The sequence below is a fragment of the Daphnia pulicaria genome, chromosome 6 (assembly GCF_021234035.1).
Source record: "Daphnia pulicaria isolate SC F1-1A chromosome 6, SC_F0-13Bv2, whole genome shotgun sequence".
Classification (NCBI taxonomy): domain Eukaryota; kingdom Metazoa; phylum Arthropoda; class Branchiopoda; order Diplostraca; family Daphniidae; genus Daphnia; species Daphnia pulicaria.
This window is the reverse complement of record NC_060918.1, coordinates 9,543,775-9,564,515: the sequence shown is the minus strand read 5'-3', so window position 1 is coordinate 9,564,515 and position 20,741 is coordinate 9,543,775. Positions and strand designations below refer to the sequence as shown.

At 40.1% G+C, this 20,741-nt stretch overlaps 3 protein-coding genes across 3 annotated transcripts; 1 reads left to right on the top strand and 2 right to left on the bottom strand.

The window, feature by feature from the left end:
- The first annotated feature begins 790 nt into the window (after positions 1–790).
- Positions 791–4,529, top strand: LOC124342080. The gene is made up of 10 exons (XM_046795053.1): positions 791–1,811; positions 2,463–2,511; positions 2,584–2,784; positions 2,878–2,945; positions 3,068–3,240; positions 3,346–3,447; positions 3,527–3,568; positions 3,879–3,928; positions 4,013–4,107; positions 4,175–4,529. The coding sequence occupies exons 1-10, from the start codon at positions 1,466–1,468 to the stop codon at positions 4,348–4,350; spliced, it is 1,302 nt and encodes a 433-aa protein (XP_046651009.1). The 5' UTR covers positions 791–1,465; the 3' UTR covers positions 4,351–4,529.
- A 2,745-nt stretch (positions 4,530–7,274) lies between these two features.
- On the bottom strand, positions 7,275–8,404 carry LOC124343369 (short neuropeptide F-like). The gene is made up of 4 exons (XM_046796704.1): positions 8,294–8,404; positions 8,038–8,190; positions 7,786–7,915; positions 7,275–7,700 (listed from the first exon to the last, which is right to left on the bottom strand). The coding sequence occupies exons 2-4, from the start codon at positions 8,186–8,188 to the stop codon at positions 7,634–7,636; spliced, it is 348 nt and encodes a 115-aa protein (XP_046652660.1). The 5' UTR covers positions 8,189–8,190; positions 8,294–8,404; the 3' UTR covers positions 7,275–7,633.
- Positions 8,405–17,174: 8,770 nt separating this feature from the next.
- LOC124343171 (mitochondrial proton/calcium exchanger protein-like) lies at positions 17,175–20,332 on the bottom strand. The gene is made up of 4 exons (XM_046796374.1): positions 20,095–20,332; positions 18,628–20,029; positions 17,986–18,515; positions 17,175–17,900 (listed from the first exon to the last, which is right to left on the bottom strand). The coding sequence occupies exons 1-4, from the start codon at positions 20,134–20,136 to the stop codon at positions 17,580–17,582; spliced, it is 2,295 nt and encodes a 764-aa protein (XP_046652330.1). The 5' UTR covers positions 20,137–20,332; the 3' UTR covers positions 17,175–17,579.
- Between the last annotated feature and the right edge of the window lie 409 nt (positions 20,333–20,741).

The following is a 20,741-nucleotide window of genomic DNA, read 5'->3' as shown; positions in this document are numbered from 1 at the left end:
AATCGTGAATCTTGTTCGACCGATTTTTTAAACGTGATCTGTTTGGTAACATTAATCTCCTACCACCTGCCTGTCAATCGATGAATTGGCTTGCTCTCGTCTATCCAGGAATTTAACAGCAACAAAATATGGCAAGCCAAACGGGAAGAAAAACTGGATGTGATGTGCCATCAGGCTTTGGGGGTTAATAATTTGATTTGAAAATAGATTGCCTATATTTCGTTTAATCCTCTCTTACTTTTTGTTGATGGCCAAAAGAAGAACTAACATGGAAGTTTTGTATCAAGTAGCCAAATAGATCGTCGAGTTTGTCCGTCAGTTGGCCATAAAAGTGTATTATTTACGTAACAATGAATATATGTGCATGTAACACGGAAAACATCAAAACAGTTACTTCGATGACGATCCCGATTGTGTGCATCGCCATCTCTTTAAGGAGTCACGCGGTCATAACGAAAATCGGTCACCGTTTATTTCCCGAAACGATCGAGCGGCCATATTCTATTTTAGGGTATAGTACGATCGTGTACGCACGGTTTTCATTTCACATATTAGGAAATAGGCATTTGATTTGCGATGTTATTTGTTCCTGCAATTCAACTTTGAGTCACTTCATCATTTTGAATCCAACCGCCCATGTTTGTCACGGGACCACACACACCCCCACTTCGCTTGTTTGTCGTATGCTCCATTTGTGTTTGCGTATAATTGGCAAGTTGCTGAAGTGAATAGATAGAACATAATGGGACATTGCGTCGTAAAATACTAAGAAACTCGTTTGTCGTCCACGTGACAGTCGTTTCGTTACTATATTCCTCTTTGTTTTTTTGTTTTTTTAAGGATAGCGTGCACCGGTGGCCGTCAGAACAACAGAAGCTGGAAAAAGCGACGTGTCCGTGATAGCACGGAGAGGCTGGAAAAGTTGATATTCACATCGATTGCTTTTTAGCTTGCCCAGCACGGGAGACGGGGACTACATGGGCTGTATATATGTACCCGGGAGTAGTCTCGACCCAGTCGACCCCCTCTTTGAGTTCTTCTCTCTCACGAGTAACTAGTGAGCCAGAGCAAGTATAGCATGTATATAGGGAGCTCATAGGTAACCCATCAGTTGTGCTTTCATTTCCGGCCAGTCAAGTCGCTTCTAACCGACACAGCTGTCAAAAAGTCCCGACTGACCCTTTTCTCTCTTTCTCCCACTATCCATCACATCACAACCCCCAAGTGGTGTTTCGCATGGTAGCACTAGTCCGATTCCGAGTTGTATTATTACGCCAAGTTAGGCTCGATGCGCCACACATTGTTTAATGACGCCAACTCTCTCCTGGCCGGCCGCCGCTCTCCATGAAAAATCGGACCGCTATCGTCTGTAACACTGTGCACGCACTCGACGACGGAGGTGCTTGAACGATAGCAAAAAGCTCAAGAAAATAAAGTATAGACGTGTGTACTATCTATACTACTTATGGCGAAAATGTGCTGCTGGTTCCCTGTGGTCATCATTACAATTGTCTCCGCTCTGTGCGGATGTAGCCGGGCGGCTTTCCTTCTGGGCTACACGGCCGAATCGTGCGACGACCTCCGACCTCATCGGATCCCGTTCGTTCAAGATCTGATGGGCCAGTCGGGAGGATTCCAACCCGGTCTCGGCTCGAACGGTCTGCCCATTAATGCGCCCGGTTTCAATAGACCCAATCCAAACGGACCGGCTGCGGACGGTGTCAACATCCAGCCGGTTCTGATGACGACCGTGACTCCCTACAGGATTTTGACTGCAGATAGCCGTTACAAAAAAGGACGCGCTATTGAAGGTTTGTGAAATGTTGTTTCAGTTGAACATATCGGATGAACAGCTATAGAGTGCCCCATTTCAGGGTGGAAATGTAATGAGACATCCTTTTCATCAGTTTAGCTTTTCTCTTGACATTCTTTTTCTTTGGTAACTTGAACTCGCTGGAAGGGGACGCATTAACAATATTGGTAGTACCGAGTAATTCCCGAGTAATTCCTTAGAATCTCATCGACTATCGATCGGGGCGAATCTATTCAGCTGTGATCTTTCACGTCATCTGATTCTTTTGACGGTGAGTGCAACCACAGCAGTATTGTATAAATAAGTCAAAGATCCAGTCTGGCGTTACCTTGGCTACGCGAGTTCAACACAAAGACGCAGCGCGCATTATGCTGGGCTTGCTGGCGTTTCCCCGGACGAGACGTCATTGAATATGAATGATGTTTCGGAGCAACGATATAGTGGCGTCAGTATATAGACGAGACGCCAACTTTAGGTTAATTTCCTTTGTTTGCTGAACAAAAAAAGTTCGTGAAACCTATCACAATTTATGTAACGACATTCTCCACGACTTTTTAACCAACAACATTTTTTTTATTGCGTTGAAACTTTTTTGATTACGATGTTCGTTTTTATTTGTTTGTTTGCCGCTTTCGGGCTGTTGTTTTAGTGAGACTGGAGGGTCGTGAATATTTCGAAGCGTTCGTCATGGAGGCTAGGTTCGTAAAAACTTTATCTCTTGTACGTATAGTAGGAGTTGGATTAACATAAATTTGCATCACAATTAACAGAGCACTCGGCGGAGGACCAACCAACAAGTTACCGCAAGCGGGTGTCGGTCGTTTCGTCGGAGCTCCGAAAACGGCCATGTTCCTGAGCTGTAGAGACCGGTCGTCGTCGGCCGTCGTCAACGCCCCCAATCCCGTCCGCATGAACAACTTGACATTCACCTGGGAAGCGCCATTCCAAGATGTCGGCGACATTTATTTCATGTAACACGAGATACTATACAATGTTTTTTTTCTTCTGGCTGATGCGTCATCATCGCGGGATTTCCCTCAATTGGTCTTATTATGTTCACGCAGAGCCAGCGTCCTATTGGGCGATCGCTATTGGGTCTTCACGTCGGAGAGATTACTCAGCAATCCGTTCCGTGAGTGACGTAACCCACCAATCGCTAAATAATAATTGTTCAATGTTATATATACCTTACTGGTAGTATCGAGACTCTCCCCTTTTTGTTTTCCCCTCTGATGGCCTAAGTTGTTTTTATAGCTGGGGAATTGGTGGGCTGCGGCATCCGGCGTACCTGCGTCAGACTCTGCGGCTATTACCAGTCGAGTCCAATTTGTTCGCTGGACGAAGCCGAATACGTTTTGATTATCGAGATCGATCCGTCGTTGCGCGAAGCTCAAATCACGATCGGCGGATTTATTCGGGATCCGCAGGTATCAAAATGAATTGCGACTTTTTATTCCTTCGCACAGGATAACAAAGAACGGTTACACCATCAATCACGATTAACCTTTGAATTGCCTTGCGTATGTTGGTAGACTTACGTCGCGTTCGGGATGGCTTACAGCGACTTTTCGTTAACGGACATGGACATGAGCGTCTGCATGTTGGACCGCGGTCGTGTCACCCTCGGTCACTACGTAATCATTATGACTATCGAATTATTACAATTTTGATTGCGCTATTGTTTCATCTATTTCTTATTTATTGCATTTGCAGTACGTTAAACAGGAGATTTTCCCTCCGTTCCCTCACGCTGGTGTAAGTCAAATTTGTTGTTGTTGTTGTTGTCCTTTTGCTGCTTGCTTACCGGTCCGACCCTTTTCTTGTCGGCAACGGCTACATCATTATTGTTATTATTATCATCGTCCTCTTGCGAAATGATTGCGTGACGAATGACCTCCCACTGTGACACGATAGCCGCGCCATCAATCTCCATGACGTTATGGCAATGTTCTAACTACAAATTTATGATCAGAAACTGACTGGAAATGTTGTTATTATTCGTTCAGACTACTGGTTCTTTCATGGCAATGATTGATCCTCTTTTGTGACTCACAATTTTAAACAGATTATCGTCCCCGATTTGACGGATCTGGATAACAATCGATTATGGTGCAGGTAAGTTATCCTGGTGTACAGGGTTTAAACTAAAATCTATCTTTAAATCTATTTGAGATTTATAATGTGACGTAACTTGTGTAGGTTTAGGCGGCCTCTACTACCTTACGGCCCGACCAGCATCAACCCCACCCGTTCCATGTATCATTACTACTTCAAAGGTCCCAAAAATGATTCAGGTATTAAATGTCATTGCTGTTGTTCTTTTGTACATTTTCACGTCTCATTATAAATTACTTTGATTAGGAATTTATTTACCGGAAAACATTTACAAGATGAACATTTCTCCGCGTCAGTACAACATCACGGAATTCTATACGGACGTACAAATCAGCAACAGAGCGTTTCTTCCGGTTGCCAGCAGGCATTTATTGGTCGTCATCTTTCTACTTTTAGTCGGACTTCATTCAAGAGCAATTTAATTACATTTTTCAAAAATTCCTATATCACAATTCAAAACGATACTCATGATGTTACAGCATATATTTTTTCCCTCCTTTTATTCAAGATACGCACCTGCACGATTTCTATTCAATGTTTGATTTTACCGCCAACTATTTAGTCAGCGGGAAAATACATTTTAAAAAACGTTCGTCTTCAATTACGTAATAATGGCGCGTTTTCATTTCATTTTGACTGTAAAAGTCTCCCAAAAAGAAACGATACAGAATCAAATTACATGTATATAGTGTGTATGGTCAAAAATGATTACTCAACATGAGCCATCAGCTGTTCACCCCCATTTATTATTCTAGAGCGAATCCTCCCGCAGGTGTTTTCATCAGCCAATTGACAGGAGAAAGCTAAAAGCTTGGCTAAAAGAGTGAGCTGGGAAAGAGCCACGAATGACAGCCGGAATTAGATCATGGTTATTCAGCTGTAATAGTCGAAAATTGACCTAGTCACTTCGGATGCCTCGTTGATGGCTTTTTCCCCCAGTGAGTATGTATACAGTGAACCAGACGATACCATTTAAAATGCCCTTAGCCTCAAAAAGACAAAAACCCAATCCGCCCTAGATTCACACGTCTGAATTCCAGAGCTTCTTGCTGCTGCATATTCTTATAACCCGATGAAGAGAAAAAGGTGATGAGCAAGATCAACCGCACACGCACCCAATGCAGCAAGCACAGCCTGGCTTTTTCTGCCCCGTGCTCAGGTGTTTAGCTGCAGGGAAATCGGCGCGCAGATGCAGGTAATATTGTACCCTTACAGGTTGGTAGAATATGACGACGCAGACAACTTCTTCTTCAACTGTTGAGAATTGGTAGCATGCCAATATGCCAATGAATGGCCGGAATATAACGGAAGGAATCGAAATAATGCATGCCATGAGTCTCAACTTTCTGCTGTTCAGTTCAGATCAGAGTCCGGAATTCACCCCGAAGACGTTGATTGCGTCATTCATTTTGTTACCCAATTTTATTTTACAATATTCTATAGGTGAGAAATTTTCCCTATGGCACGCCGAAAGGTATGGCACGCCGAATCCATCACAAAAAAAAGGAAAAAAGAAATAGTTTCACCGCAACCGCCGTCTAGCGGTCAAATATAAAACTACATACAAAAATTCCCTTTTCTTGCCCCAAAACGCGGAAATTTTCTTCGTTTACTCTAGAGTAAACAAACTAATATAATTCACTAAGCTAAAGCGAGAATTAGTAACTAGGCATGTTAGGTGTAAAATCAAGAAAGACCGACTATGAGAATCAAGAATGTTGCTTAAAGGTGTAGACGGGACGAGATGAACCACTTAAGAAAACTTTACATTTGCATCACGTAGTGCGTATTGCGTAGCAGTATTTTTTATTATTGAAACTCATGTTAATTGAACTCTCGTACAAAAGTCTGCAATTATGTGCAATTACCGCAGCGCAGCAGTAATTGCGAATTAACGTACAACACACAAAGGCTGCAATTGTTGTACCGTTTACAAATATATGGAGTACTAACTTTTAGAATCTAACGTTGGGACACAGCAGTTCCGAGCATTTACAGAACAACTTGTTAATTTAAAAAAAAAATAGAACCTTGGCCATATAAAGTTGTTGTAAAATTGTATGTAGAAGAAAATCGATAAAAGAAGAGGACGCATCAAGAAAGTAATTGACTTTTAGTACCTCGGACGGATAGTGGCATAGTGCTATCCTGTGTCAACCCATCATTCGAGACAAATGATACAAGCGAATAAATTCTGTAGTTACTTCGTTAGATACCTTTTCAGTTGTATGCTGACCAAAAAATCGAATTCGGCTTACTTATTCCTTTCATTTGAAAAAAAGTCTTATTTATCACAACGGGATCTGATCAAGGATCTCACGCTGATGCGAAAACCGGCAAAAACAATATGTTTGCTTTTGCATGATGTAGTATATTTCATAAATAAAAAAATATAGTAATGATTACGACCTCCTTTATTGAAACGTTTACGATTGTTAATATTTATAAAACGCAGTTTTGTAATATTGTATCATTCTATCCTACAGTGTTCAATATATAGATATTTTCGCCTGATGGCTGATGCATAAAAAATAAAATAATCCTATTGAATACGCTGAACGATTTCTATAATATTTGAATGCTCGTCCGGATTAAAACGGGCAGTCATGCAGTCATAGAGCTAAGGTTACATTGATAAGGTTCGAATAGCGATGTATTGTCGATAGCGATAGGCCTATCTTCCCGAATACTTTTTAATGGTAGAAAACAGAGAGAAATAGAAATTGAGCCATTTAAATAGATAGATAATACCGGTGTAGAGCATATCGACCAAATTTATACCGTTGCTGCATTACTACTTTTATTCCTAGACCCCAGCCATTTCAACGCAATTTGCAATAAAGTCTTTCCTTTTTTAATATATATTACATATATTCGTGCTTTTCAACAATGCTGTGCTGCTTGAAATTTATCAGTGGAACATTAGCATAAGAAAAGGTACCGTACGTATATTCTTTTATTATTTCCTTTAGAACGACGGCACATACTGTCGTACTTGTCACATAAAAAAGGCTGCGGGCAAAGTATTGTCACCTAGTAATAAAGGTCTGGTCTGTCCTCATTTTGAATTAATGTTAAGTATATGTAGAACTAATACTGTAGAAGACGGATAGTAAATGGCTATACGAAATTGGTGCAGAACATTCGTGTCATTCATTCGTATTGTAAAAAACTGCTGCCCTTATCCATAGTCTCATCTATATATTTGATCAGAAGTAATGGCTATAACTGCAAAATAATAAGCCAAACATGCGGGCTGCGTGCTAAACTCCTGTTCCACTTACCAATATCCAATAGCACAAATGAAAATAAAGTGGTTCAATGAATAAAACGCAAGTAAGTGATGGCGTGTTTACATTGTTTGTTTTATTATTATTATTATTTTGTATTGGAAATCAAAACGGTCAAGTAAATAATTCTGCGCAATAATAGGGTGATGACATCGAATAAATAAGATTTGATACGGGTTTTAGAATGCGATTCAGTTGTTCTTCGGTACCAAAATAAGCATTCGTCAATCATATGATAAAATACAAAAGCATCCTGCATGGAGAGGAATTACATCCTGCGATCAGGTTTGACAATCGAGTTGATACCGTCTTCGTATGATGAATTTACTGTATTACATCATGCAATTAAAGAAGAAAGTGATTTAACATTTATTTTGTTTTGCTCTTTGTGTTTTTTGTATAATCATCCACTTCTTCAGTCGTGCTGGCTGGCAGCACTAACGCGAGGGACGTCAGGATCGGCTCGTCGACCAAAGCGGAGTCTTTCATGAATAAAACAAGTCAAAATTAAATATTCAAAATGGACTTTATAATTATCTTAGAGGAAAAAAAAGACGAGATGATTACCGGAGAGATGGCGAACGGTCAGACTTGCGTACGATCAAATGGCCACGACCTTCTGATTCCAATTTGTCGGCCAACATTTCACGCTGAAGCAATAATTCGTAGAGGCTTGGCTGCTCACCATTAAGACGATCTACATCGCGCAGCAAAATATACACACGGGCAGCAGCTTTTATAATTATCAATCGCTCAAAGTGACATACCATATACATCAAAAGAAAGTTGAGAAAGAAATGAATGCAACGAACTTTATACCTTCTGAATAATCTTCAAAGCCGCTGAGTAATGGGGTGGGAGATGCGCTAGCGATATTCTGCTGATTGTCTTGATGTATTAGGAAGACCACAAAGGTCACTAGAAGAACGGTGCGCGTAGTCCAGCAGTTGATCCTCGGGCAAAGCTCCATTTCTTCAAAACATTTGACATAAAAGAGCCGCAAAATATAAGGTTGCTGATCGACACAAACTAATCTTACCGACTAATTGTCATATTTGGGATAAAAGAAACGAACCTGATGTGTTTTAAATAGATGTACGGTTTGCTCGCCAGTAAGGGAACTGATCGAATCCGTAGCTAAAGCAGATCTGAGCTTACTCTCTCAATCAACCGTAGTAGATATAGCGCGTCGCAGCGGCCCTATATACCAACCAGCGGGAGCGGGCGCGGGCCGGCCAGCGCGGTGACGTGTGTTGCGTTGAGAGTTTTGAGACGCACATCGAGCGGGAGTGGGGGGCGCGCAAGTTCAGCCCCAAAAGCAGCTCTCAGCACGCCTGCTCATCTCCGATCGGGCAAGAATTCTATCTCCATTCCATTTGCCACTTCCGACAAATCCAACCTCTTCCCAACCGTTGGCAATGTCAATATAAAAGAAACAACTCGAACCAACAACAAAAATAAAAATAATAATATGTTTGGACGAACCATTTTTCGTTCTATTGTGGTTCGGTATAAGAAAGTGGAAAGTACTGTATTATTGTATAGTCCTTGAGACGGAAGTGCGGCAAGTCACCAGAAACTTTCCGGATGCGGGAATATCATTTTAAAATATCGCACCCTATATAGCATGAAATGCCTCGAGTTTCTTTTATTTGAAATTTGAGAAACCCATCCAGTATAAAGTGTTTATTCGTTTGATGTTAGGATTCCATTATTTGATTCTTCTATATATACAGGCTATATCTCCCCGGTAACACAACGGTAATATGTCCAACTACGTATAAAATTCATACCAATGTTGTAACTGCATATGAAGCCACTTTTTATAGGTAGACTTTATACATGTAGTCACGCGGGAAAACTTTTATCCAATGCGGGTATTTTTCATAGTTATACTTTATATCGCAATAATATAAGAGCAATGTCACACGGTCATTGTCAAAATTTCACTGTAACAAGAACACAGGGAATAAACTAAAATATTATTCCAAACAAGCGAAATAAGGTTATTATTAAAAGGAGTTACCATTTATATATGGGCTGCAGCACTCATGCAGTTCCAGTTTTAAGCTATTAGACTATATACGGTCGTTTGCTTCCGACTATGATTTTCGGAGTCGAATTCAATTGATGTTATTTCTTTAGGTTTATCAAGTATATGGGGGGGCATTATTTCAGAATGATATAATGACGTCAAAACAAGTTCGTTGACGGAATACATCTATATTTTATTGTTATGCGACACCCTATTTGTTATGGACACCTGCTACTAACGAGATATGGGTTAACTATATATAGTTACCTTAGAAAAGAGTCTCCATTTCGGTTGATCGAAAATTGCTGGATACCAATTGGTCGCAACTAATGGATATAGCTACCGACTATTTGGCGCAAGAGACATTTGTGTGCTATGAGCCCACATGTTTCCGTTACGTATTATTTGCTCGTTGGGAGGACAGGGCTCGTCGAGGCTCTTTTTTCTGATCCCCTGGGTGAGGTGCACTTCCACTCTCATTTAATAGGTATGAATATAGTACACATTTCAGACAGAGTCCACGGTTTTTACCTAATGGTTTCACATGAAAGTATTTATAAAAGCTAAAGCTCATTATCAGAAGTTGGAGCATACGGTACGCGTTTCTTCAATTCGTATTACAATTAATAGCTGTCCATAGACGTATCTTAGTCTAAATGTTTCATTGACTCTTATTACACTGTCTGACTGAGTCGTCATCATTCGTACAGTGGGTTCAATTCTTGGAATTTCGACTTTATCGCGTTTTTGGAGTAGACAGATTATCTCACATTAATTAAATAGATCAAAATTTAATAAGCTATTAGCCTTTTGTTTTTTAGAAAATTATAATTGCAAATTTCTCTATTCCGAAGTAAAGATTTCTGCTTCTGGTTGATGAAAGACGAAGGGACAGCTTAACACTATCAAGGCATTCAAGGGTAGCGAAGCCTACACCGCAAGACAGAAAAAATTATTTTGTGTTTGTATTTGCAGTAAAATATTACTGCAAAAAAAAATTTATTGAAACGGGCTTGAGGGAAATCAAAAGGGCATATAGGCCTACTTTCTTTTAAGCGGTAGCAAAAATAAAAGTCTCTATGTTATTGAAACTAAACAAAGGTTATAGGCCTACGCTATATGATATGCGATCATCATGCTATAATAATAAAAAAAAAAAACAGTTCGAGCTCTTGTTTTGACTAAAAAATCATGTTTTCCATGTGAAAAACTTAAATTGAATCTTAAAATAGATTATACCTATGACGGAGCGACCTACAAGATTTCATGTTTTCTTTATAAAGAAAACCTTGCAAACGTCAATCATACGGATTTATAGTCCCTTTGTCCATTAAAAAAGTCACCGCTGCTTTACTACAGCCAAGAAAGCTGAAATAAACGAATGGGATTTCAGTCAACACATTTTGTATGATCTGGCCGCCAATGCCAAGCTGATGATTGCTGCGAACCCCAATTTCCGGCGAACATAAGCCTTGTATAAACAGTAATTAAATGTCTTGCTTGTGAACCTTGTCAACTTTAGAAAATTTAATTAAAACAAAACAAGAATTAGATCACACATGCTGAAATTATATTGTGCCAAGGCATTACTTTAACCTATTAAGATTCCCTAATGAATTTCATTTAACAAATTTTTTTAAGCTTAAAAAAATCCAATTTGCCACATCACATCTGGAATTCACTGGCGCGACGCGCGAGTCTATTCGACAGTATCTTATACTTCTCCGTAATTGAATCAAGCCATCGCAAGAGAGATTTTCTTTCGGATGGCGCTCGAGCCAAAGTGACACAACGTTGGAGCATCTGCTGCAGCATTGAGAACAGGCAGACACCATCGCCAAGGCATGAAATTGCTTTAAAGGATGTCTCATCCAGTGTATTTTTCTTCATTTGTTATGTTAGGTGATATTAGTTTTGGCAATCACTCTTCCCTATATGCGCTCATGGGCCTTTGCCAGGCAGTTGCAAATTATATTTTTTAGGTTTTTGAACCCAGTTTGCACTATAAAAGTTGAGTACAGCATTCGAACACACGCAAGAAGTTCATAATAGCTCTCACGTCATTTTTAATGTTTTAATAATTATGCGCTCATATCTACTATACGCTTGATATGCTGCACATTTAAATTATTTTATTTCGCCATTAATTTCGAAATATTTATTGTAAAAGAGTCTACAAAAACAGTGAAAACAATTAAGTGTCTCGACAATTGAAACCAGATTCAAATATAATAGAGGAATAGTATATAGATACGCCTCTGATTCAAAATAAGTAGCTAAGTCCATCCTGTATGGTTTTACTCGTTTATGGTGATTTATTCCAGAGAAAAAGTTAATAGGACAGAAAAAAAAACTTTGGACTTAAAGTTCAACAGCGACAACTGCACTGCATAGTATATGGCCATGCATGCAGGCCTATAAATATATACAGTGAGCGCGCTCATCCACAGCTTATGCTAACGTTCATCGTTGATATACAGCAGCGTCGTAGGTATGAGCTACCGGCGCGTGTACTTAGCTCGTGAGCTGCGACACCGAGAAAGTAATCTTATAACCAAATCCAAATATCAGCCAAACTTTAATAACTTTCTGGTGTACGCGAGAGTTGAAACGACGGAATGTTGTTCTACGCAACTGTAGGTACAGTGCAAAAAGGCTTATTGAATACTTAAACAGGCCTAGATCTATAGGCCTTTATATACCAGCATATAGAAGGATTATTAATTAAAATCCAAACGAATTTATTCTTGTGAATGATAGTAAATCGTTGTAAATTCAATTTATCTTCGGCAATCGTGTTGACTGAATGAAAGAATTTAGCAGTCCAAAACTGTGAAATTGAATTTTGGCATGAATGAAACAAACGATAAGGGATCACGGTCACGATGTGTACTGCGCGACCCTCTGACGTCATATAGTTGTATATCCGATTACATCTGATTTAGCATAAACGCGTATTATAGATCTCGTGAACAGGAAAAATAGAACCCAGTTACAACTGCCCCACTGAAACCGATCCCTTCTGAATTCCTGTCGGTTGCAATCAGTAGCCAAGCGGATTATATACGGCAGGAGAAATGATTAACAGCAGATCTATTGATTTTCTAGTAAATGTCAACAGTTTGGTAAAGTGATGGCCACCATTAGCCCGGAGTAGAACAGAGAAGAAGAAACTAAAGCCGAGACTAACGCCAAAGTAGGCGGATGGAGAAACAGTTAAACTCGTATCGAGGATTTAAAAATTCTAAATTTGAGCCGCCGCCGCTGCCGCGCAGTTTGTGTTTGCGATCCTTGGTCAAATAAACATGTAATAACTAATAAGAGAAAATATTAAGAACTTGATGGAATACGTTCAGTTTCAGTATGTATCACCATTTTGTGGGGAAATAAACTATTGTGAATACGGTGTCCATTTTGATCAAACCTATATCGATCCGTAGTGCCATAAGCTTTCGACCGACTACTATTTCGAAAACAAGATGGTCAATTCAACCGCAAATGAAAGAGTATTGACGGTTCATTCGTACATGCGTAGCAACGGAGAAGCTGTATAGTATACAGGCAATAGCCATCCGCCCATCCGCCATCCTAGCCATCTGATGGCTGACAACCATCAGGATTTTTTTTTTGTTGCCTAGCCACAGCATACAGTGTCCATCTAAACTTTTCGTATAAGCTGCAGGCGGCTGCAATAAGCACAGATAGTAAAAAGTTTGGATTGTGGTCCTATTCCAGCGTACGACAAGGTATATGTATAGTGCACAATTCTAAATAAGTAGCTAAAATAGGCCTGCACCTTCTCCTGCTGTACAGACGCTTTACCATCGAAAACACAAAGCCGTATAAGTCTCCCCAACTCTTTTGTAAATTTAGTGTACTTCCTACTTGTTGTCAGTGTAAAGAAAGATGAAAGAAATTTGCAAGACTTTCCGAGACTTGGTGATGCAAAAGTTTAAAATGAATTGATGCATCAGTGACACTTAAATCAACTTTTTCTCCCGCTTTTCTTCATTCACTGATTGGTTACGCTTTCCAGCGTTAGCCTGTACGAACCTGATGCGCAATTGACGTGATGTGCTCAGAGAGGAGGAAAGCAATCAGATAACTCAATAGACTCTTTACTATTAGCGCTGACTTACTAGTGCTAGTGCTCCTAGAGTGCTGACTATTCGTGCGGTGTACTCGATGAATCACCCATTCGAGTTTACACTTAAGCTAAGTAAAAACAATTGTATCGACAGCAGACTGACTACTAGATTGGAAGCAACTTACATTTCTTTCCAATGGGAGGGGGTTATACAACAGTTTCTCGGAAACTCAAGTTCCGGGTTCCCGTATAGTTTTAGAACGAGTTTTCGAAGTTTCGAACGCGGTACCGCATCGCCAGAATCTGCCAACACCTTTCCCAAGACGCGCATGCTGTTGGGGGCTTGGGGCGATAATTATCTGCCCGCATAGCAAAAAAAACAGACCGCTTGTCGTCCAAGTGTAAACCCGATGGGACCGGACCAACCTTGAGAGTGACAAGCGCGCAATTCTATTCAGACGATTTGGCTGGCGATTGGCTATACACACCCCAGTTCTACCGACTTTCCGTACCAATAAGCAATAACACGTTACCAAACTTTAATCAGCATAAAAATAATTCGCCAATAATCCTTGTTTTTTATTTTCCCGCCATCCGAATTTCCCGATAGCTCGTAAATGTAACAAGTTTACTACTCGCTGAAACTAACAACAATCAGTCTTGACTCCTCAAGTCAAGACCACTTCATCTTAGCAAGTGGCAGTTAGTGACAGCCAAGTGGCAGAAGTCATTGAATTTGCCACTGCCAAATGAAGAGGTGCTGATGATATAATTTCTCTATGTATAATGAAAGGAGCGGCTTATAATGTAGATTTCATTTGTACATCAATAAAAGAACGAGAATTTCTCGACATCCTTGACACATGCTGCACAAGTACCATACCCTACGAGCGCGGTGCCATCAAAATATCAAGTTCAGTTGTTATCCCTTTAGCTCATTATTTCGCCACTGCGCCAGCTGTCCATTGTGCTGGTTTAATACAGTTTCTAACTGGCACTACAAAAGAATAGACAATTAGTAATCATTTCTCTAACTCGTCGACTGGATATTCCAAGTTCCAACGACATAAACAGTTGCGACGCATTAAAATGGCAACACATGCAGAACTTGCAGGAGGAAAAACAACAAATGGAATAATATGTATGGTAAATTATCGGAATCCAGAAACCATTACAGTAGCCTAAGGCTAAAATATTACCTCATATAGGCCTACCTAGTGTGAGTATTGTAACAGAGACGCGTACATGCACGATAATTGGTAGTAGACTGTATATTTTAAGGTCTGGGATCGATTCTCTAACTTTTTACGAGCGGTTATTACTTATTATTTCTTTTATTAAAATCATTCCTCCGGAAAATCTTGTCCAAAAATGGCATTTGTGACGTTCAGCGGGGAGAAACAGTGACGCGAATATAACAGGCAAGTTGGCTAGCAAACAATTTGAAAATTGCTGACAGTATGTATGGTCTAGCTAGAACACGATAGCAAACAACCGAACAGCCTTCTGCTAATTAGATGACACACTGCAATGCGGTGAATGCAGGATATTGTTGACTGTGGATTGGCATAGCATTAGCAAAGGTCAATTCATTAAGTCACTCGTGCTACATTTCTATTTCTAATAGACCTGAGTGAATTATAATAATATTTTACAAAGATAAATCCTAATAATAAGTGTACAGTCTATCGTCCTTATTGTGCGCAATTTATGATCCTGTTCCTACCTGATATATACTCCAGTCATGTGTTCATGTGTAAAAAATACATAACCCCAAAACAAATTTTCGATGATTTATAGTTACCATAACAGCATATACATTTTAACGCACAATAAGAGATCTTGTTAACAAGATTCAAAACAAGACAATATTCCACCCGATTCCACCAATTGGTGGAATATTGTTCGTCGTCACCTCATTTTATGTATCCGCATCATTGTTTTAGATCGTTAACGGCTATTGCGCACAGGCTCGTTGCAAATATTAGTCGCTCTGGTTGATCGCCGACTCGGTCAGTCCCTTATTAAATGACCTTATAACAAGGCATCATGTTTTTGGCGTGACCGCATAACTTTTCGAGACCTTTCGGGTCTGCTGTTTTCATTTCCAGATGGGCATGACTACCCAATTAGCAGTGGACTGTGCAGATGTATGGGCGGTATGTACTCGATCAGGCGTCAAGACAATGACGGATGCGACTGCTGCTATCGTCGCGTGTTAACAGTCCTTTCACTCCGCAAGATGGGCTTCTGCACGTCTGCTTTCAAATGAATAAATCAATCAAGAATAACATAATCAAACCGTCGCTAAGGACTAGCAGAGTACAAACAAGTTATTCTGCGCAAATGTAGCCTACTATTTCAACAAATGCCGCCCAAAATTTTAAAAGATTAGAGGTTGCACGTGCGGAGGAAGATTTCCAAACTAGACTTACATGGGACGGAACAGCAGGCCACAGAGCACTGATCGATGTAGCGTGGGCAGTGGGGATTAAAGGGAAGAGATATAAATTGATGATTTAGCCATAGCCATTCGTGCGAGGTGGAAGAAAAGATTGCGCTTTTGAGGCTAACATAATGGATTTGTCTCTTCTGATAGATGCAGCTGAGGGCTAGAGGTTATTCGCTCGAGAAAGTGTGTGAATGCACGGTTTGCTATACTACAGAGTTTCGTACCAGTTGGCTGAGCTGCTGCGACAGGTATTGATCGAGCCCATCGCCTTCGGCATACGCACGCTTCCATTTTGACTGGCCCAAGATGTCCGGGCTCCCAATAGTGGCTGGTCACTCTCCCGACACCTCCACCTCGATTCATGTTTCAATATCCGAGTGGCAGATGGAAAAGAAAAATCACCGCGCCGTTTCCTTGGAATATTCGAAAGTTCCCTGTTAGCGCCCCACGGCTTCTTTCAACCCGCGAAATAAAATAAAGTAAGGCTGTATGGAATCAAAATATATAGAAATGAAGTTAGCGTTGTCAATCGAAAGGCAGTGGCTTGCATCATCCATTCACTTGTGACTCGTAGCGCAAATCGTTTTGGACATATTTTGATTAAAAATCTATTTTCGAAATGACTTCTCGAAATTGATTAATATAAACGAATATAACTGTATACTGTGTGTACCCAGCTAGTGGACTCTAATACAAATTACGACAATTGCAATTTATTATCAAAGTGGTATTAAATATGGCTAATAGTTTTTCAAGAGGTAAGACATTAGCTTAAAAGATGCAATTAGAAGTGAAGCTAATAACGTAGCGTTTTGCATACGGTACGCATTTAAGCAAAACTCTCGCTTGATTTTCATAAACATTTTCTGGGATAAAAACTGGAAAAAGAATATAAAAATTGGACAAACGCGCAGCTAAACAGCAACGATTTTACTTGGAAATTAAATAACACAATTTAAAGGTTCGAAATGGAAAACATAGTTCGAGCTGTAAAAGCTTTGCATGAAATTCGCCACAGACTCCGCGAGAAAATCTAAATCAATTTTTATAATGTTCTTATGGGCCCTAAATTAATTAACTACAAAAAAAAAACATATAAGAAATTTAAGTTTTTTTTTATTTACGATTTTGGTTTACCTCGTGACGGAAGAGGATATTTCGCAGTTTACCGCAGTAGCAGTACGGTAACACTAGTACAATACGGCAGATCAGCGTGAATGATTGGATGGCATCTCTTGAACGAAAAAGAAAACTTTGTTATCAGTTAACCCCAAATAAAAAAACCCTACTATTTCGAAACTCTGACGAAATGATGAATAATCAACAAAAGACTCCACATATACACAAAAATGGGAGACACGTAATGATAATACGCAAAGAAATGACGATGCTAAACCTTTGCTTTATTTCCCATAATTTGGACTTATGCTGACGAACAGTTGCGCTCCAAATCACCGTTACAAAACAGTCCATTAAATCACTAAACAACGGTTCAAACGACAGAATTTAACATTTTGTTTTGCCCGTTACGATTTGTTACGAATTGCCCGTGGAATAACATCAAGCAAGCGCAAAAAAGGGAATTAGGGACACATGCCGCATCAAAATGCCGTAGTGGCGGCCAGTTCACATAAAACAAATTTTTTTACATAAACCAGTTTGTAATGATAAAATTTACAAAAAAAAAAAAAAGAAAACATGTGGCGTTTTTCTGACATTGACATATAGAATTATGCCAATTATCAACCCGAAATTGAACTAAAATGTATGTGAAGCCAGTCAGGACATCAAGCACTGCCTGATTGATTTCCAGAAGCTTTTTTCCTCTCCTCTTCGGTGTTGTTTTTATTATCCTCTTCAGTCATTTTGGGTTTCTTCACATCTTCATCCATGGGAATTTTCTCGACAGAAATTGCTTGTGGATCAACTCTAAGTGCGACGTTGACCGCAGCAGCCGCCGCGTGAGCTGCAGCTATTTTCGCCTGACCGAGAGCCTTTTCGACTTTCCCTTCCATTTCAAGAATTTCTTCTTTGTTAACCAAATTTAGGATTTCTGTCATTTGCTTTGAGCTCATCTGGATCTTTTCATCACTCAATAATTCAATCACCTAGAAAATAATAGAAAAATTAAAAAAACAAAAACAAACTGTGAAATATTATGAAAGAAAATGGTATATTGAAATCAGCAAATACCTTCACGAGATCATCAACTTTGACGACTCCATCACAATCTTGATCAATCTGACCAAGGAGTTGGACAATTTGCTGAAGCTTCGCCGAATTCTCCACGGCCTGCAGTCTTCGGATAGAAGCAATTAATTCTTCAATAGAGACAATCTCTTCAACTTCAGCCACTTTTTCTCCACTATCATCCGTTTTGCGCTCGACTCTTCCTTCGAGACGATCGACTGTACCGTCAAGTTGATGGATCATGCGGTTAACAGAGAGGAAAAGGCGTCGGGCTGCCTTTGATTCCCGAAGAACCAAGCGTCTACGTTCTGGTGCCTGTTGGGTAGCAGAAGAATCCAAAAAGTCTTTCAATTCCTCAATATCTTCTTGATATTCAGCCATTTCTTCTTTGAGCTCTGTCAGTTCTTCTTTCTCAATTAAGAGTCGCTTGCGCTGGACACCGATGCTTTCCAGTGCGTTTTCCAAGGCGGCGACATCAGCTGAAGTCAATTGGTCATCAGTAGCCGAAGCTGGTGTCAACACCTTAGCTTTATCTAAATAAGGAAATTCGTTAATGTTAGACAGACTTAGATTTAAACTTTGATCAAAAATAATCATCACTTTGATCTATAATAATATTTGAAGGATAAATAATAACAAAATCACCTTGAATCACTGGAGCTAAATCTGCTAGCAACTCGGAGGCTGACGCTGGTGACAGAGCAGCTGGGACTGGAACTGGTTTGGCAATACTTTCTTTGCGCTCTTCTTCAATCATAGCTTCTTCTAATTTCACAGCCAGAATACGAGCTTCGTTGTCGATCTTACCACGGCGTTGACTGATTGCGTCGCGTGTTTGCGCAACTACGGATTCTGGAAGAGAGGCAATTGTTGCCTTGAGCTGATCAGAGGTAACATCGCTATCCGGTAAGTAGAGTGCACGAGAGAGAAGCATTAATGAAGGAGGAACTTTTTCGTTCAGACTCAGATCAAGCCATTGGAGCAATTGAGACTTGAGACGGATTTCGCTAATTCCTAATGCTCTCATGCCGCGAGCTCGACAAGCTGCTTGTAGTTCACTGACGGTCAGAGAGTCGATGCCTTCCTTTTGTATCACTTTGTCGTCAGCGGCCAAGCTTCGAAGCCTCATCCTCAACTGAAAACGAAGAAGGCTATTGGGTCCAAGTGTTGCGATCTCTAGCACACGACACAGAGCTAATAGTTGGGGCCGTGACAAAGAATCCAGAGTTATTTCATCTTCGAAGAGCTTAGAGAAACGCAGAATGTCTTCGTTGGAAGCTTGCTGTCCCGAACTACGAATTTTGACACAAAATTCTGCAAACTCTTTAGCCGTGTAGCTCTGATGGCCACTTCCCACGGCTCGTTTTAAAGCCATTTCATCCAATGTTTGCTGTAAAAACTTGGCCATTTCCAGTTTAACCTTTAATGATGTCTTCATTTTTGCTTCTTTTTCATTGGCCGTTTGGAAAGTGGATGGCAACATATTGGGGAAAAGTTTCAGGAAGATGGGTAGAGTAAATTCCATGAAGGGAACGATAATGAAGACGGAGAAAGGCACTAGACGGAACACATCAGCTGATGTTTTCACGAGTTGTTTCTTCTCCCTACGTGAAAGCGATTCTCCTCTCAATAAGCGCCAAAGAAGATTCCACGATATTTTCACATCGATAAATAGCAGACGAAAACCATGATAATAGTGTTTTAGTTCATCCATGATTCTTTTGCCAATAGATGGTTTCGCTACTGCAGTTGTCATCAATGGCTGAGTGGCAGTTGACTTCTTTTCTTGTTCTTTCTTCAGATCCTCTTTGAAAGCCAGGACTGACTCTTCAACCCTTGACGAAGGCTTGAGGGGGTCATTGTCCCATTTGGAATTTGTTGTCTGTAAGCTACGACATTGCACAACTAAAAAATCTGATTTAACATTAACAAAATTCTTGTGGACTGGATATGCTGCCTTGTAAGCAACATTACTGTAGGGTAAGTGATATCGTAGACTCTGTCCCATAGCACACTGGACACGGGGTAACCCATTGTGAGTGGTGGCCTGTAATAATTTTTTTTGTTAACTATCTAGCGGCTAGAAAAAAAATTATTTAAAATTTGTGTTACTTGAAGGCCTCGAAGGAAACTGGAGGCACTCAGTATGAGCATTCCAGTAGGAATATTCGTCTTAGGCAATTTTATTTTTCTCTGACAATTTGGTGAATTGTGATTGTGAATAAGACGGAACTCCAACAAAATTACACAAGTGACGAATATTTCATCATCAACTTCGTCTGCTAGTTTGTGGTTTCTGCAGCAGTGCCAAATAATAATAGCGGAAAAAAATCAAGTTATATAATATAACAGTAAATAACAACTGAAAATCTTTAGTCCCAAAATTGATTTAATAATAACTCTTCTTTTTTTTTCTTGGCTGTCCGCTGTTTGTGTAAATAAGAGGAAATTGTCAAATTGAACATATTTTCCCTTGGTCTTGTAGCTTTCAGGGGCGGGGGGGGGGGGAGAGGCCTAATGTGCAGTGAGACTAAGGAAGAAGCAACCATTGGCTGGAGTCTGTGTCATAGAGTCCACCAGAGCCGTCCCTAGCTCTCTACACTGTTGTAAAAAATAGTGGCCTGATCTCCACTGCACAAATAACTCCGCCCACCATTCTCTTTTGTATATTATTCTGCATGGTTTCGAGTTTCAGATTGCAATTTGTAGTGGCCGTAGTGGCGATTTAATTTCACGTCACCCGTATGATTTAGACGCTG

Bases quoted from the DNA above. Each gene is read 5' to 3' on its own strand.
- LOC124343369 (XM_046796704.1), bottom strand. From the start codon at position 8,188: ATGGAGCTTTGCCCGAGGATCAACTGCTGGACTACGCGCACCGTTCTT. The intron at 7,916-8,037 runs GTATAAAGTTCG...TGCGCGATGTAG, and splicing joins CTTTGAAGATTATTCAGAAG to ATCGTCTTAATGGTGAGCAG. The intron at 7,701-7,785 runs GTAATCATCTCG...TATTCATGAAAG, and splicing joins GACCGTTCGCCATCTCTCCG to ACTCCGCTTTGGTCGACGAG.
- LOC124343171 (XM_046796374.1), bottom strand. From the start codon at position 20,136: ATGCTCATACTGAGTGCCTCCAGTTTCCTTCGAGGCCTTCAA. The intron at 20,030-20,094 runs GTAACACAAATT...AAATTATTACAG, and splicing joins GTTTCCTTCGAGGCCTTCAA to GCCACCACTCACAATGGGTT. The intron at 17,901-17,985 runs GTATTTGCTGAT...ATTATTTTCTAG, and splicing joins AAGTTGATGATCTCGTGAAG to GTGATTGAATTATTGAGTGA.
- LOC124342080 (XM_046795053.1), top strand. From the start codon at position 1,466: ATGGCGAAAATGTGCTGCTGGTTCCCTGTGGTCATCATTACAATTGTC. The intron at 1,812-2,462 runs GTTTGTGAAATG...CTGTTGTTTTAG, and splicing joins AAAAGGACGCGCTATTGAAG to TGAGACTGGAGGGTCGTGAA. The intron at 2,512-2,583 runs GTTCGTAAAAAC...CACAATTAACAG, and splicing joins GCGTTCGTCATGGAGGCTAG to AGCACTCGGCGGAGGACCAA.